General features: G+C 37.3%; 1 protein-coding gene across 2 annotated transcripts in view; it reads right to left on the bottom strand.

Moving 5' to 3' along the window:
* The window catches only part of Ccdc141 (coiled-coil domain containing 141), a 236,979-nt gene that overhangs the window by 5,460 nt on the left and 218,405 nt on the right, over positions 1-13,114 (bottom strand). The window contains exons 21-22 of one of the 2 annotated variants that reach the window (XM_004634708.2): positions 10,158-10,270; positions 6,163-6,276 (exon numbers count right to left, since the gene is read on the bottom strand). In XM_004634708.2, coding sequence (XP_004634765.1) covers positions 6,163-6,276; positions 10,158-10,270 — 227 coding nt within the window. Of the gene's footprint in view, positions 1-6,162; positions 6,280-10,157; positions 10,271-13,114 lie in introns of both variants that reach the window. The other variant, XM_023719134.1, reaches the window with a different exon arrangement.

Genomic DNA, 13,114 nt, shown 5'->3' with positions numbered 1-13,114 from the left:
TTAAACATTTTTAGGTACACAGTTCAGTGACACTGTACATGCTCACACTTGTGTGACCATCACCACCATCCAGCTCCAGAACCTTTTCGTTGTCCCAAACTGAAATATGGAAGCCAGAAAACAATTCTACACCTCCCCACTCCCAGTCTCTGATAACCACCATTCTGTTTTCTTTCCCCATGAACTTTCTGCCCTCATTTAGAGAAAACTTCTTAATGACTGGCTTGATTTTCTTAAAGCCCTTAGTTTTACTCTGATACTGAAAATGTATTTGTTAAACACCTCCTAGAGATGAGGCACCACACTAAATACTGGCAGGGGTGTGACACTCTGAGGGAAAGTGGGTACTTGTACGTGTGTGGGTTTGATAGCAGGCTGGAGGAGGTGATGTTCATGGAGTAATCACGTCACAGGCCTGTATGAGGGGGCGCACCTGCCACCTTCCTCTCTGCATTCCCCTCCTGTTTGCACGGCCTGGTCTTTCTCCTTACTAATCCATGTCCATTTCTGCTTTATGAAGAGGCTCAAATTTCTCTCCTGGAATAGATGCAAGAGAATACTGAAACTGAAAGTGATATCATGTACCACGGGGCTCTTATTTTCTATCTATTTCTGTGCTTCTGCTTAGTATTTGGGCTGTTTTATTTCATTAGCATGAAGTTCTCATCCTGTTGCTACTACTCAAATCTGAGAAAGTCATGCATTGCCTTAACTTTGAGTTCTTCTTTTGAGCCCATAGTCCTGCTCTTGACATATTTTGTACATTATTTTAAGAAAATAAAATTGAAGAGTAGGTTCAATAGGTTGAAGAGTAGAAAAACAATAGTCCCTCTCCTGTCCTACAGAGCTGAGCCTCCCTCAGAGAAAGCATAGGGCAAGTGGTTTCTCTGAATCATTTAGCAGATGTTTAAATTCTGAGTGTAAAATCTAGAAATTCTTAGAAGTCCCTCTCATTCAAAAACCAAACTACTAAATAAATACATATCCAGTAAGGAATGTCCTTCTTTTTTGGTTTTCTTAAAATAGCTTAGTCTAGTTTCTCTGTTATCTCTTCTTGTAAGGAGAATGCTTATTTTCCTAGTCATAGGAGCTTTGATCAAACTGCCTATTCGATACAAGAATTTCTTCTAGAATATTCTGGAAGCTTCTGCTTGAACTCTTCCCAAAAAGAATGAGTCCTTCAAAATTTTGTGATTTACTAGTACTGAGATTATATTTAGCAAAAGGCCTGCCTTCTTTTGCAGTTTCCACCCGTAGGAAAACAGTATCCACAAGTTTCCACTTGTGCTCCTGTAGCTACATAGCCACAATTCAACCGCCCTCCTATTTCAACAGCATTTTGACTGTTTAGAAAATTAGTCCTGCAATCTTAAAATTTATTTCTTGGTACTACAGACCTTAAAAGTTCTGACTCAGCACCCATAGCCATCATCTCGGTCACCTTAGGAAGGGCTGATTTGCATGAGCTCAGGCATTTGACTTAAAGACAGACAACTCTTTAATGATACTTTTAGGTAACCTACAGAAGAATAATGCTTTAAATTGTCTAAAAATGTACAAATTCAGGGGATAAATTTGAATAAAATTTAAATAAAATTCTAAGCCAGTCTACTTACTCTTTTTCAATCCCTGCTGGAACTGGTTTACATAACTGAGAGTTTGGAAGAAGGAGCTAAAAGTGTCTGTCCCTGGCCTCCCTTTTTGGTTTTCCTGTCCACCAAATGGATGTGCTCAGGTTGATTCTACAGAATGGAAGCCCCATAAAGCATGTCTTTGGTCATGAAGTTTTGGGAAGTCCCCTAAAAAACCTAAACCCAGCTTTTAGTAGTGTTAATTCTCAACTCCTGTATCTGATTTTCATAGTTGGTGCCTAATATAATAAGGGAATTTATAGATATAATAATTTTTACATCTTAGAATTTCTAAAATAGGAAAAAAAATTTTGTCACACAAAAGAATGGTGCCAGGTAATTTCTACTAACAAAAGGAGATAGCATTTTCTCAAATATTTTTCTGTGGACATTTCAATATATTAATATTCCCTTCTAAACGTTTGGTTCTAGGGTTTATTTACTTTCCAAATGGAAAATAATTAGGAGAATCATTATCTTCTTGATGAATGTGACATGATTTTATTGAAATATTGTAGTCACTCTTTTCTTGTTTATTTTTATAAGAGCCACATGAGAGCATTTATCAAACTAAAATATCCTACCTACTCTGTCCTTCAATATCATTGATATAAATGCTGGACATTATAGAATTTAGAACAAATCTAGAAGTTTCTCTAAGGCAAATGGGTTTTTTTACTTAAAATTGATGAACTACTTAGCATTTGTGGGTACAGTGATAACCTGACCAAACCCAAACTCGGTTCCCATTTCTCCATTTAAGAGATAGAACATGAGAGTGTTTATCATATGAATCCTTGAAACCATATTAAATTTTGCCAATGGTACAAACCTAGAATTATCCATTAAATAATTATCTCAGCAAACAAATTAAGGTGCTTTACCATGTCTTTTTCCTAATCCATTTCACTTTAACAGTTGAGCCTTTTTTCTCATATGCAAATAAATGGTAAATTTTTAAGTCATTATGGAATCATATACTAACTACATTAACAACTCAATGAGCTACAGCTTCCTAGATCCCTACAGTTTCATCTATGAAAAACGTATCCACATGTTAACACATATCAACTATATTTTCTTATATTTCCACCATGAAATCATCTTTACTATTAGAAAATATATATGTGTGTGTTACCGGAAAGGGGTAAGCACAGTTTGGCAGAGAAAGCACAGTGACAGTCTACACCCATCTAATTCAGTGGACAGAATGAATCCTCAAAGTAAATTCAATGGGGTGCCACCTATGTGGCAAATTTGAAAGAAGATCACAAGAATTTATTTTCTAATTTTTTTTTTTACAAGAATTTATTTTCTAAGACCTCTCCACAATAGTTAACTTTAGGATAAATATTGTTTAACACAGATGAGTGGGAAGTAACAAAGATGCTGGGTACAGGGCTGGGTCCCATGGAAGGTGTGTCTGGAGGAGACCTTCAAAGTGGGCTGTGGAAGCCAAAAGGAGACTCTTGGGGCCTTTGGATAGGGGAGATTGCAAGGAAAGTGAGAAAGAAAAATAAATGTGGCAAAGAACACTCTGGTGCTTCCTAGTTCCCCCCAACCCAAGGCAGGTGTCTCTAGAACAACTTCCTCACCCTACCAGGACTACAATTCATGTAGGAGGGTTAGGGACTCTCCTTGTTAATATGGTAGAACACTCTGCTGAATTGCTTGGTACAAAAGGCTTCTAGGGTATGGACTGAAGAAAGGAAAAGTTCTGGCAAGAACAGCTACAATATCATTACAAAACAGCTTATTTGAATGCAGCAGTTACTTGGACATCCCTTTGGTCTTGTGGAGAAGGTACCTGGCTGAAATTCAGAACTGGGCAAAAAGCCCAGTTCTGACACTATCTCCTGATACCTTTGGAGGGCAAGATATTTAATCTCTTTTTGGACTCAGTTTCCTCAACTGTAAAATGAGCTTTGATCAGATGATTGTTAAATCGCTTCTAGCACTAAAACTCTATAACTATAAATGCTGGCATCAAAAACCTTCTTCTTCTGCCAAACAGTTCTAAGACATCAGGCAAGTTTCATGATACTCTGTGCCTCCGTTTGCAGATGTTTCTGTGGATTTAGCTTTGGCACCTACCGTGAGGATAGAATACTATTATTAATCTGTTCACAGTGCTATGCGCATTGCATGGACCATATTGTCTAATAACACCTGCTATATTTGGGGGTCAGAAAAATGAGAAACACTTTGCCATTTCCAGAAGAAAATTCCTGGGACCAATACATCCTTGTCATAGTTTGGTAGGACTGTTCCTTCTGACTCAAATCATTTTCAGGAGAAGATTCACACTTATTATTGAAGGGTATCAGGATGGAATGAAATAATTCATGGACAAGCTTTTTACTTGATATTTCTTGTTATCTGCCTACATGGTGCTTTTGCCAGTCATCACATCTGACCTATATATACATAATAGAGACAATAAGAGGGTAAGTGTGATTGAGCTGCTTAATAGTGGAGATTACTGCTACTCCTTCATTATGCTGTCTGTAGCAATTGCACCAGAATTTGTATGTGAAATGATGTCAGTGATAATTCTTGACAGCTATAATTGGGGACCTTTACTTTCTCTCTAAATGTCTGATGGTCCATCATGTCTTAAAACTTAGGTTAAAATAAAAGTTATTTTTCAATGAAAATAAATCTGTTTGTATTTAAAGCGACTTTTTTTCTCATGAGAAAATAAGGAAAAGCAAGGAAAAAAATTTACTAAGTATAAATTAGTGTTTTTTAGTAGAAGCAACTTCTAAGATTTTATAAAATGTATCCATTTCATAGTATAAGAAAATTGACAAAATTAAATAAAATTAATAATATAATATTGGATTTGGAACTCTAAGAAACTTAGTTAAGAGTATGTAGTATATATTTAAAACTGTCCTTTATTATTTCAATCAGTTGTTTTGCTCTCCATTGGGGGTGATTTTAGAAGGCATTTAGTCATGCTTATAGACATGGGGTTTTTTTTTATTGACATAAATGAGGGTACTGGTGGCACTATTAGCATCTGGTGGTAGCAGCTGAGGATAGTAATAAATATTCCACAGTGCATAACACCATCCCTGTAGCAGAAAAGTCTCTGGCCAAGATGTCACTGATGCCAAAGTTGGGAAAGACTGAATTAGACCATAGTGACCAAAGACCATTGACTGTTATACTAAGACCCAACAAGATGACCAAGGCTAGACAGCTGTTCTTTGTTTGTTTTTTTTTTAAGTGTTTTTATTTTATTTTATTATGTGTGTGTATGTGTATGTTGTGTGTGTCCAGCTCAGCCCACCAGGGGGCGGGGCGGGCTGGCATGTGGTGCTGGGGGATTGAACCGCGGTCCCTGTGCTTTGCTAAGCTTGTTCTAAGTAGGTGCTTTAGACCACTGAGCCATCTCACCACCCCCGACAGCTGTTCTTTGACTAAGAGAGGAACTAAAGTTTAAGAGGCTCGTGACTGCACCTAGGAAAAGGAACAGCTTGCTTATGGGTACTTGCTGCCAGGACTCTATAATTGCACTAGATCTTGACACAGATTTAATGTGTGGAGAAGGACCTGTAAGGATGCTATAAGAACTGTACTAACTTCAAGGAAAGAAATCTTTCTCCCTGAATCAACTGCAGCAAATAGGGAAAGGTTTGTATACTTGGGTTTTTAGTTTTTTTTTTTTAATTTCGTGTATGTGTGCATATCTGTGTATTTATAAAATATTCTAGGAAGTATATCTTATGAATTTAGAGGCTGTTGGGAATCATGTTGAATCTGCTGTGACAATAGTAGAGAAACACTGGGAACAGGTAAGTTGTAAAAGCAAAAGGTCAAGTACCAATTATAGTCCAGCAGCTATGACTAGAGAGCGAGCAGAGTCTCTAAAATTCATAAAGATGATGCAAGGTAGATATTACTTTTGAAAATGATGCATTTGCATTTTGTGAATATTTGTCACTTTTACTCCATATTTTAATTTATTTGTAAATGCCTACATTTTCAAGTAATTTACATATTTCTCAAATTCTTTAATATTTGAACTTCAGCTAGATTCTGTATTTTAGTGCAGATGACTAGAAATATTACCCAGTGGTAGACTCTATGGGAGCAATGTAGAATCTAATTTCAGGCACCGAGATCTTCCAATAGACAGTGTAAAACCATCACTTGGCAGTGTGATAAAGGGAAAGAAGTAAAAATTGAGGGTAGATAAGACATAAAAGGACAATGGAGAAGGCAGCTGGAGATGGGAGAAGTAGAAATGCATGGGACAACATCATGGTGTTGGCATGGATGTACCCACTTATTCTGAAGGGTTACTATTCCAGTATTCAGTGGGAAGGACTCAATGGGAAACAGGCGAGAAACAGACTAAGTAAGGGTAGATAAAATATTGGGGATTGGGAAATTCACATTGAATACACATTGGGAGATATGATTTGGATTCCTAAGAATGTTTCAATTCACCTTTTTTTCCAGTACACAATGACCACAAACAGAAGTAAGGACTAGCTGAATTTAAGTGATTTTTTTTTACCTTATTAATTTCTTCATTGAATATTGCCTGCTTATTTCGTACTGGCACCTTTAGTAGGTCAATACAGTTGCTGTGAAAATCTTCCCAAGTTGGCTGCATCTTTAGGGTACCTCCCTGTTGGGCAAAGCAACAGTTAGTGAGAACCTGGGTGAGGCAAATTGGAGGAACAATGCCATACACTTACTCCTTAGAAGCAAAACATAAGCCACTTACAAGCTTTCAGCAAATGTTTTCTACAGGAGGTGAATGTGATTCACAGAATTATCTCTCCAAGCTCCCAGCTCCTCTCCTGCCTTACTCTTTTGATAGAGTTCATTACAGTAAAAATGAACTGTTCAAAGGCCCAGCGGGAAAAGAGGTAATTGTTACAACAGGATGCTCTCGCTTGCACATCCTCTAGAGATGGCAACCACAGTGCATGGCAATTTAAGCAACCGGGAGAGTCTGGGGAGCAGCAGGAGGAATGATTAAATGTCTCTGGTGGAGAAGAAGAAGGAAATCCAGAGAACTCAGAGGTAATCTGTTTGGGAGAATCTTGAAAAGAGGACAGAAATATCACTGAGTCTAGTAAAGAAGAAAGCAATTGAGAATACAGGATGTTTCTTTCATGTGGGTGATGCTTTTACCTGTATTTCATGGGGCTCAGCACTATCAAGAGGTTGTGGGGGTCACAAACTACTATGGGGTTAAGAAGATTTTGGGAAGGTGAATAGAGCCACTGGGACTCCAGGTGACAGAGCTCATCAGTTTATGATGATTATAGTCCAACAGGAGAATTGACACATTTTATCTGGAACAGGTCCGCGAGATAGCTCGGGAAGGCCTTAAGGCAACAGGCATACTCGGCAAAGGGCCCATGCTATGTTGGCTCCAAAGATGTAGGGACACTGCTGGGAGAGTCAGCTTTTAATCACAATTCTAAACCTCAACTGGATGAGTCACTCTGATTTAGTATACACTTTATATCTTATTCCACAAAGGCAGCTGTTGTAGGAAGAATACTAAGTTCAAATTCCAGATCTGTCACTCCTTACAGGGCCCAAGGAAAGCACCTCTATCCTGTTTGGGTCTCTGGCTTCACATCTAAAACAAGGAAAGTAATACTTATTTCTCTTTCCAGAGTAATTTAGAAATTGCTGGATATAATATATATGAAATCATTTTCAGAGCTCTCATTACTATACAAACAAAAATTATTTTTATTTTAGCCATGACCACATTTGCTGGGCCTACTTTAATAACCTCTACAAAAGAGATCCATACCATCAAACTGGAAAAAAGAATCATAAAACCTGGACATTTGTGCATACAAACATCTGGAAAGGGTCAGCATTCACTGATGAGCTTTTGTTGACTCAGTAACTCATAAGAGTGGATGCTGATGCCTCCTTCCCTTGCTAAAGAGATCCTTACTCATTTCTGTATCCATCCACTCAACCAAAACCCCTCTTTTTTAAAGCTCTGAATGATGCTTCTTTGTGCTAATCCTTTGACCATTTGCTACAAATGCCAAACTCTTTCTGAAGAAGTAACTTTAGAAGGCCAAGCACCATGTTAAATGTACTGCAGGGCAGTAAGCTGAACACAGCTAGAGAACTTCTTAAGTATAATCATATGAGGTGGTTGGGATGCTAATCCAGTGATGTCTACTGTCTGTGGCATGGCAAAGGTCTGAAGGTTTATATCCCTTCCAAATTCATTTTGAAATCATCATCCCAAGGTGATGGCATTAGAAGTGGAGCCTATGGGAGGTGATTAGGTTGTAAGGGTATAGCCCTCATCAGTAGATTAGTGCCCTTGTAAAATACCTCAGAGAGATCCTTTCCCCTTCTACCTTATGAAGTTAAAGTAAGAAGGTCATTGTCTATAGGAAGTGGGCACTCACTGTGCACCAAGTTTACTGGTGTCTTGGTTTTGGACTTCTCAATCTCTAAAGCTATAAGAAATAAATGTCTGTAGTTTACAAAACACCTAGTCTATGGTATTTGGTATAGTAGTTAGACTAGATTAGGACAGGCAGGAAAGAACACAAGTTCAGTAGATTGATGACAGAGGAAATCATAGGAAGGATTTGTGAAGATGGTATTTAGGTTTGGTTTTCAGACATGGTAAAATATCAATAATCAGAGACAGTAGGCCATACTGTATGGAAGTAAAAAAATTTAATCAAACTATAGAGGTATAGAAGTGGGAAAGACCAGGAAGTGGAACAGAAGACCAACAAGGCAGAAATCTATAATGAATAGAGAAGCTGGAACAGGCAAGCAGTCTCAAAACACTGGAAAGTCTGAGTCTGAACTTTACATAGTAAGCAATTCAGAGCTTAAAGTGAAATGTTTTGAACACGAAATGAGATGAGCAGAGCTGTATTTAGGAAGGGTGCTCTAACTGGGTGTATATTCAGGGGACTTCTGTCAAATGCAAAAGAGAATCCAAGTGGTAGGCTGGGAATTCTGGGTATAATCCTGACTACAGGGAGTGTCACAGGAATGCAGAACGAGAAAGTGAGGACAGGCTATGGAAACAGCTCTTTCTAAAAGATAACCATGAAGATCAAGAGCCCAAAAAGATAAAATTTGTGGAGAGTGGCTTTCATGATGTTGAAGACGTACAACATGAATGTGAAAGATGTTATGGACAGTAGAAAGAAGTGTCTGGGAAGCAATGATTTTTCAGCCTGTGTATCGGATGGCAGGAGAAGGAAAAGAACCTTAAGAGATCAGAGGTGAGAAGAAAATATCAATGTTCAAAAATATGATAGGTGTTTTACTCATATATTTCTGATAGCAATGTAATTTGTAAAACATTTATGGAAAGTAATTTCACCTATATGTTAGAAATATTAACACTTCCATACAAATCTTCCTGAACTGTTTCAGAGAATTTATGTGTAGGTAATAATACAAAAAGGCAAGAAAGTACTACCCACAGATGTTCATCGTAGTGTTATTTAAAACATTAAGAGTGCTGAAAAACATCTCAATTCTTAACCAGAGGGAAAAACAACCAATTTGAGTACTTACTGAATTAAAAGCCTCACAAATTATTTGAATGGAACAGATGCTCAAATTGATGACATAAAAATTCATACAGAAAAAAACGTTGCTACGAAGTAAATAGATTCTACTCTGCACTGCAAGACCACTATGAGGCATCAGTAGAAACAATAATGACAACAGTAATCTGGGATTTTTTTTTTTAAGTTCTTAGGGCCACCCTGTGATCTATTTAGTAGACTAGGAAACTGAGACCCAAGGAAATAAAATAATCTATAGAATTTGTGGCTCAGAAATACAGTAATTTACAGAGTTAGTACTCTAAGGCACCTATGTTTTTGTTTTGTTTTGTTTTAGAGCTTATACTTAATTTCCTTGGTATCTCCCCATCCTAAATAACTAGTTCTTCCAGTCAATTGAATAAAAAATCAAACTGGACTTTGACATGACACACATAAAACAACATACACTTTTTCCTGTGATTGGTTTTTGTTTATGCATAAAGATAACATTTTCTGTATAATTTTTACCACTTATATTATATTCCATAAGAAGTGATAACAATTAGATTAAATGTTTCCATGAAACTAAATCTTCAATAAATAGAATAGCTGGATATTAGTTTTATTTTCTCTGGTGCTACAATTTGGAGGAATAAAAAACAGCCCTTATATCTATTACTTATGAATACAAACTGAGGCTATTTAATAAAGATGTTTGTTTGGGTTTAACAGTACACATTCATCCTTTAGGATATAATCTATGAAAACGTAAACCAGACACTTTAATTGTATTTAGTTTGCATTCTCAGTAATATTTTCCTCCGCAGTGATGGGAAAGAAACATAATTATCAGAAATATATAGATAAGGATGTTAGAACACTGTGAAACTATATGCACATTGTGTCTCTTAATATCTATTAAACATCAGAAGACATATGATCAATACATTTTTATTTATATCACATGAAAATACAAACTCTGAAAAGAAGAAATTACCTTCAATTTTTCTTCAAGCTCTGTAAGGGACCCACATAACTCAGTAATAGACTCAAGAACCTCCTTGTGTTTTGCCACTATTTTCTCAGTGTATTTCTTCCCTTCTTCTAAGCCTGGGAAGCAGAAATGATAAAGCTATTTTTAAAAGCCAAATCCTTAGGGGGAACCCCCCGAGTCATTTCCCAGTGTCTTACTGCTGGCAGACAGTAAGCTCTTAATAAATACCTGCTGATCAAATACATAAATTCCTAAAGGCATCTTTGAAAACCCAAGTAGTCTAGAAATATGATTATAATTGCCTTACCATGTAGCTTTTATGTAACCTAAATAATGTTACTGAAATATTCTTAAAGCTCATTACTGGTCAGTTTCTCTTGTTCAAAATACGATGTGATTCTTCATGATTTTGAGACTGCAAACTTCCCAGAAGGGTGCCAAAGGGCTTCCACAATAGAGTTTCAACCTGCTTTTCACAAATATAAATCACTAATCTTCTGTCATGTTTTCTCTCTGGCCAAAATGACCCATCAATTCTTCCCCCCAGATTCCAACAAACTGGGTATCTGTATGCAGAAGAATGAAACTGGACCCTTTTTCTCACTAGTTATAAAAATCAACTTGACCTTTTCCTATCCCAGTTATAAAAATCAATTAGAGATATAAGGCTGTACTTTCAGGGATTATTTCTATAGTATGTTAAATGCAAGAAATGGAACTATAAAAGTAATGAAATAAAACACAGGCAAAAACTTCAGGATATTGGAATGGGACGGGGTTTTTTGGAGACAACCTCAATGGCACAGAGAACAAAAGCAAACATAGACAAGTAGGATTCTTTCTTTCTTTCTTTCTTTCTTTCTTTCTTTCTTTCTTTCTTTCTTTCTTTCTTTCTTTCTTTCTTTCTGCAGAACCAGGGATTGAACTCAGACCTTTGTGCTTGCCAGGGAAGCACTTATTCTACTGAGCCATCTCCCTGGCCCCGGATTATTTCAAACTAAAAAGCTTCTTCAGAACAAGAAACAATCAACGTAAAGACAGTCTACAGAATGGAAGAAAATACTTGCACTCATACATCCAATCAGAGCTAATATTCCCAACATGTGAAGAATTCAACAGCAAAATGCCCCAAATGATCCTACTTTTAAAACAGGCAGTAGACCTGAAGAGACATTTCTCAACAGAAGAGGCATGAATGAACCATATGTATATGAAAAAGGGCTCCACAGGACTAACCCTAAAGGAAATGTAAATGAAAGCCACGAGGAAAGTTGACTGCACTTCAGTCAGGATGCCTACTGTCGAAAATGACAAAAGACAACAGGTGCCTGCAAGGGTGTAGGGCACAGAACACCCTTGCACACTGTGGTGAGTATGTTAGTTAGTGGAGCCAATACGGAAAACAAAACAGGCTTTTTAAAGAAACTAAAATAAGAACTACCATATGATCCAGCGATTCTGCTTCTCTGTATGTATCCCAAAGAGAGGACATAAGGATGTTAAAGAAACACCTGCACTCCACGTTTACTGCAGCATTCTTTGCAACAACAAAGAGATAAAAACAACCCAAATGTTTATCAACTGTTGACTGGACAAAGTTATAATCCTTATATACATCATAGTATTATTTAGCCATAAAAAGGATGAAACTGTCCTTGGCCTACCCAACTTGGATGGAACTGGGAGACATTATGGTAACTGAAATAAGCCAGGCACAGAAAGACAAATACCACACTACTTACTGCACTCATATGTAAAATCTAAAAATGTTGACCTTAACAAAGTAGATAGTAGAATGGTGTTACCAGAGGCTGGGGAGAGAATGAGATCAAGAAGAACAAAGAAAAGTCTGGTCAAGGCATATTGAGGCATTGGTAAGAGAAATAAGTTCAGGAGTTCTATTTGCATAGCAGGGTCACTTGAGAGAGTAATGTACTGGTGCTTCAAGAAAACTAAAGCAAAGGCTATGGAAATGATGACTAGTCGAGTATCTCTGCTTAGTTTAGTTTGAACAACATAAAATTTCACATGTTTTGGAATATCACATGGTGTTCCGTAAATATGCACAATTTTACACATTAATTGAACAAAAATAAAATTTAAAATGTAAACACTGCCATAGCCAAGTATTGTTTCTTGCATTGGAAGTCCCCCCACAACACCAAGTCCTTCAGTCAAACCCTACTTCCTTTTAGAGATCCACCTCAAATATCAACATGTCTGTGGAAATGTTCTTAATTTTTGCAACTGGGTTTCATTTACCCCTACTGGAATAAGAAGAAAAGCAGTTGCTATATACTGAGTGTATATTATTTGCCTATGGCTAAACAACTTCTATGCATTATTTCATGTGATCCTTGGATAGGAAATATCCCATTTTTCACAAGTAAGAACCTAAAGCTCAAAAGAATCTCTTCAGTTGATCCAAATAGTAATTGGAAAAACATAAATTCAAGCCCAGCGCTAGCTAACTCCACAGCCTGGGCAATTAAATATTGTACATGGCTAAGGGTACATTACCCATCTTAGGTACTTTTCTCTCATTGCTGAGGCAAAATATCCAACATTCAAAATGAAGGAAGGAAAGGTTTTATTTAGCTCTCTCAGTTAGTGGAGGTTTCAGTCCATACTTGGCTGGCTCCAAGACAGAGTGGCACATGGCACAGAGCAGCCATTCATGGTAGCATCAAAGAGCAGAGAGCAAAGGGAGTGGTAACAACTCAGGCAGCTAGCCAGCCTTTCTCCCCTCCTCACATTGTAATGCAGATTACTTGCCCCAGGGCAGGTGTTGCACCCACACCCACAATAACCAATCACAAACTCCAGAAGCTGCCCTATGACTTCATGAGGCTTTGGGGAGACAACTAAATGCAAACCATAACAGCCCCAAACCCCGAATACATTTGTTGAAGTCCCAATCCCTGATACTTTAAAATATAATTGTATTTGGAAACAAAAAC

Source organism: Octodon degus, unplaced genomic scaffold, assembly GCF_000260255.1.
Source record: "Octodon degus isolate 3935 unplaced genomic scaffold, OctDeg1.0 scaffold00065, whole genome shotgun sequence".
NCBI lineage: Eukaryota > Metazoa > Chordata > Mammalia > Rodentia > Octodontidae > Octodon > Octodon degus.
The sequence above is the reverse complement of the archived record's forward strand: the minus strand, read 5'-3'. Positions and strand labels throughout refer to the sequence as shown.